Here is a 599-nt window from a genome sequence, read left to right as displayed (position 1 = left end):
GAAGGTGAAGCTACAGCCTCCCTCAGGCACGGAGCTGCCGGCGTTCAACCCCATTGTCCACCCCAGTGCCATCACACAAGTCCTGCTGCTCGCTAACCCACAGAAGGTGACGGCACCGTCCCTGGGGCAGGAGCAGGCTGGTCTTGCTGCCTGGGCAAAGCCTGGTTACCCCGTCCCTATTCCCTCTGCTCTCTGCAGCTTCCTAGAGACCTGAATGGTTTGTGCCTCATGACTTTCTTCCCCCGCTTCTGACTGCTTATCCTTTCTCCCCTGTTTCCAGGAGAAAGTGAGGCTACGGTACAAGCTGACCTTCACCATGGGAGAGCAAACCTACAATGAAATGGGGGATGTGGACCAGTTCCCCCCACCGGAGTCCTGGGGAAACCTCTAGGGCCGCATGTTGCAGGCACTAGACTGCAGAGTCCTTGGGAAGCCAGCCCTGCGGGGCTGGAGCAGCCTGAGGAGATGGGGAGGGCGGGTGGGGGGCTGCTGCTCACGCTCTATTCTCCAGATGGCCGGGCAAGGGCCAGAGGGAGCATGCCTCGAGGAGGAGAGCAGAGACGCCAGGAGATGTTCATCCCACAAGACTAGGAGTGGAG

General features: G+C 60.1%; 1 protein-coding gene across 3 annotated transcripts in view; it reads left to right on the top strand.

Moving 5' to 3' along the window:
- The window catches only part of GGA1 (golgi-associated, gamma adaptin ear containing, ARF binding protein 1), an 8,719-nt gene extending 8,328 nt beyond the window's left edge, over window positions 1-391 (top strand). For all 3 annotated transcript variants that reach the window (XM_009578374.1, XM_009578373.1, XM_009578372.1), the window contains 2 exons: window positions 1-106; window positions 281-391. The exon at window positions 1-106 is cut by the window's left edge and continues 3 nt beyond it. In XM_009578374.1, coding sequence (XP_009576669.1) covers window positions 1-106; window positions 281-391 — 217 coding nt within the window. The remainder of the gene's footprint in view (window positions 107-280) is intronic.
- The last annotated feature ends 208 nt before the right edge of the window (window positions 392-599 follow it).

Source organism: Fulmarus glacialis, unplaced genomic scaffold (genome assembly GCF_000690835.1).
Source record: "Fulmarus glacialis isolate BGI_N327 unplaced genomic scaffold, ASM69083v1 scaffold21545, whole genome shotgun sequence".
NCBI lineage: Eukaryota > Metazoa > Chordata > Aves > Procellariiformes > Procellariidae > Fulmarus > Fulmarus glacialis.
The sequence above is the reverse complement of the archived record's forward strand: the minus strand, read 5'-3'. Positions and strand labels throughout refer to the sequence as shown.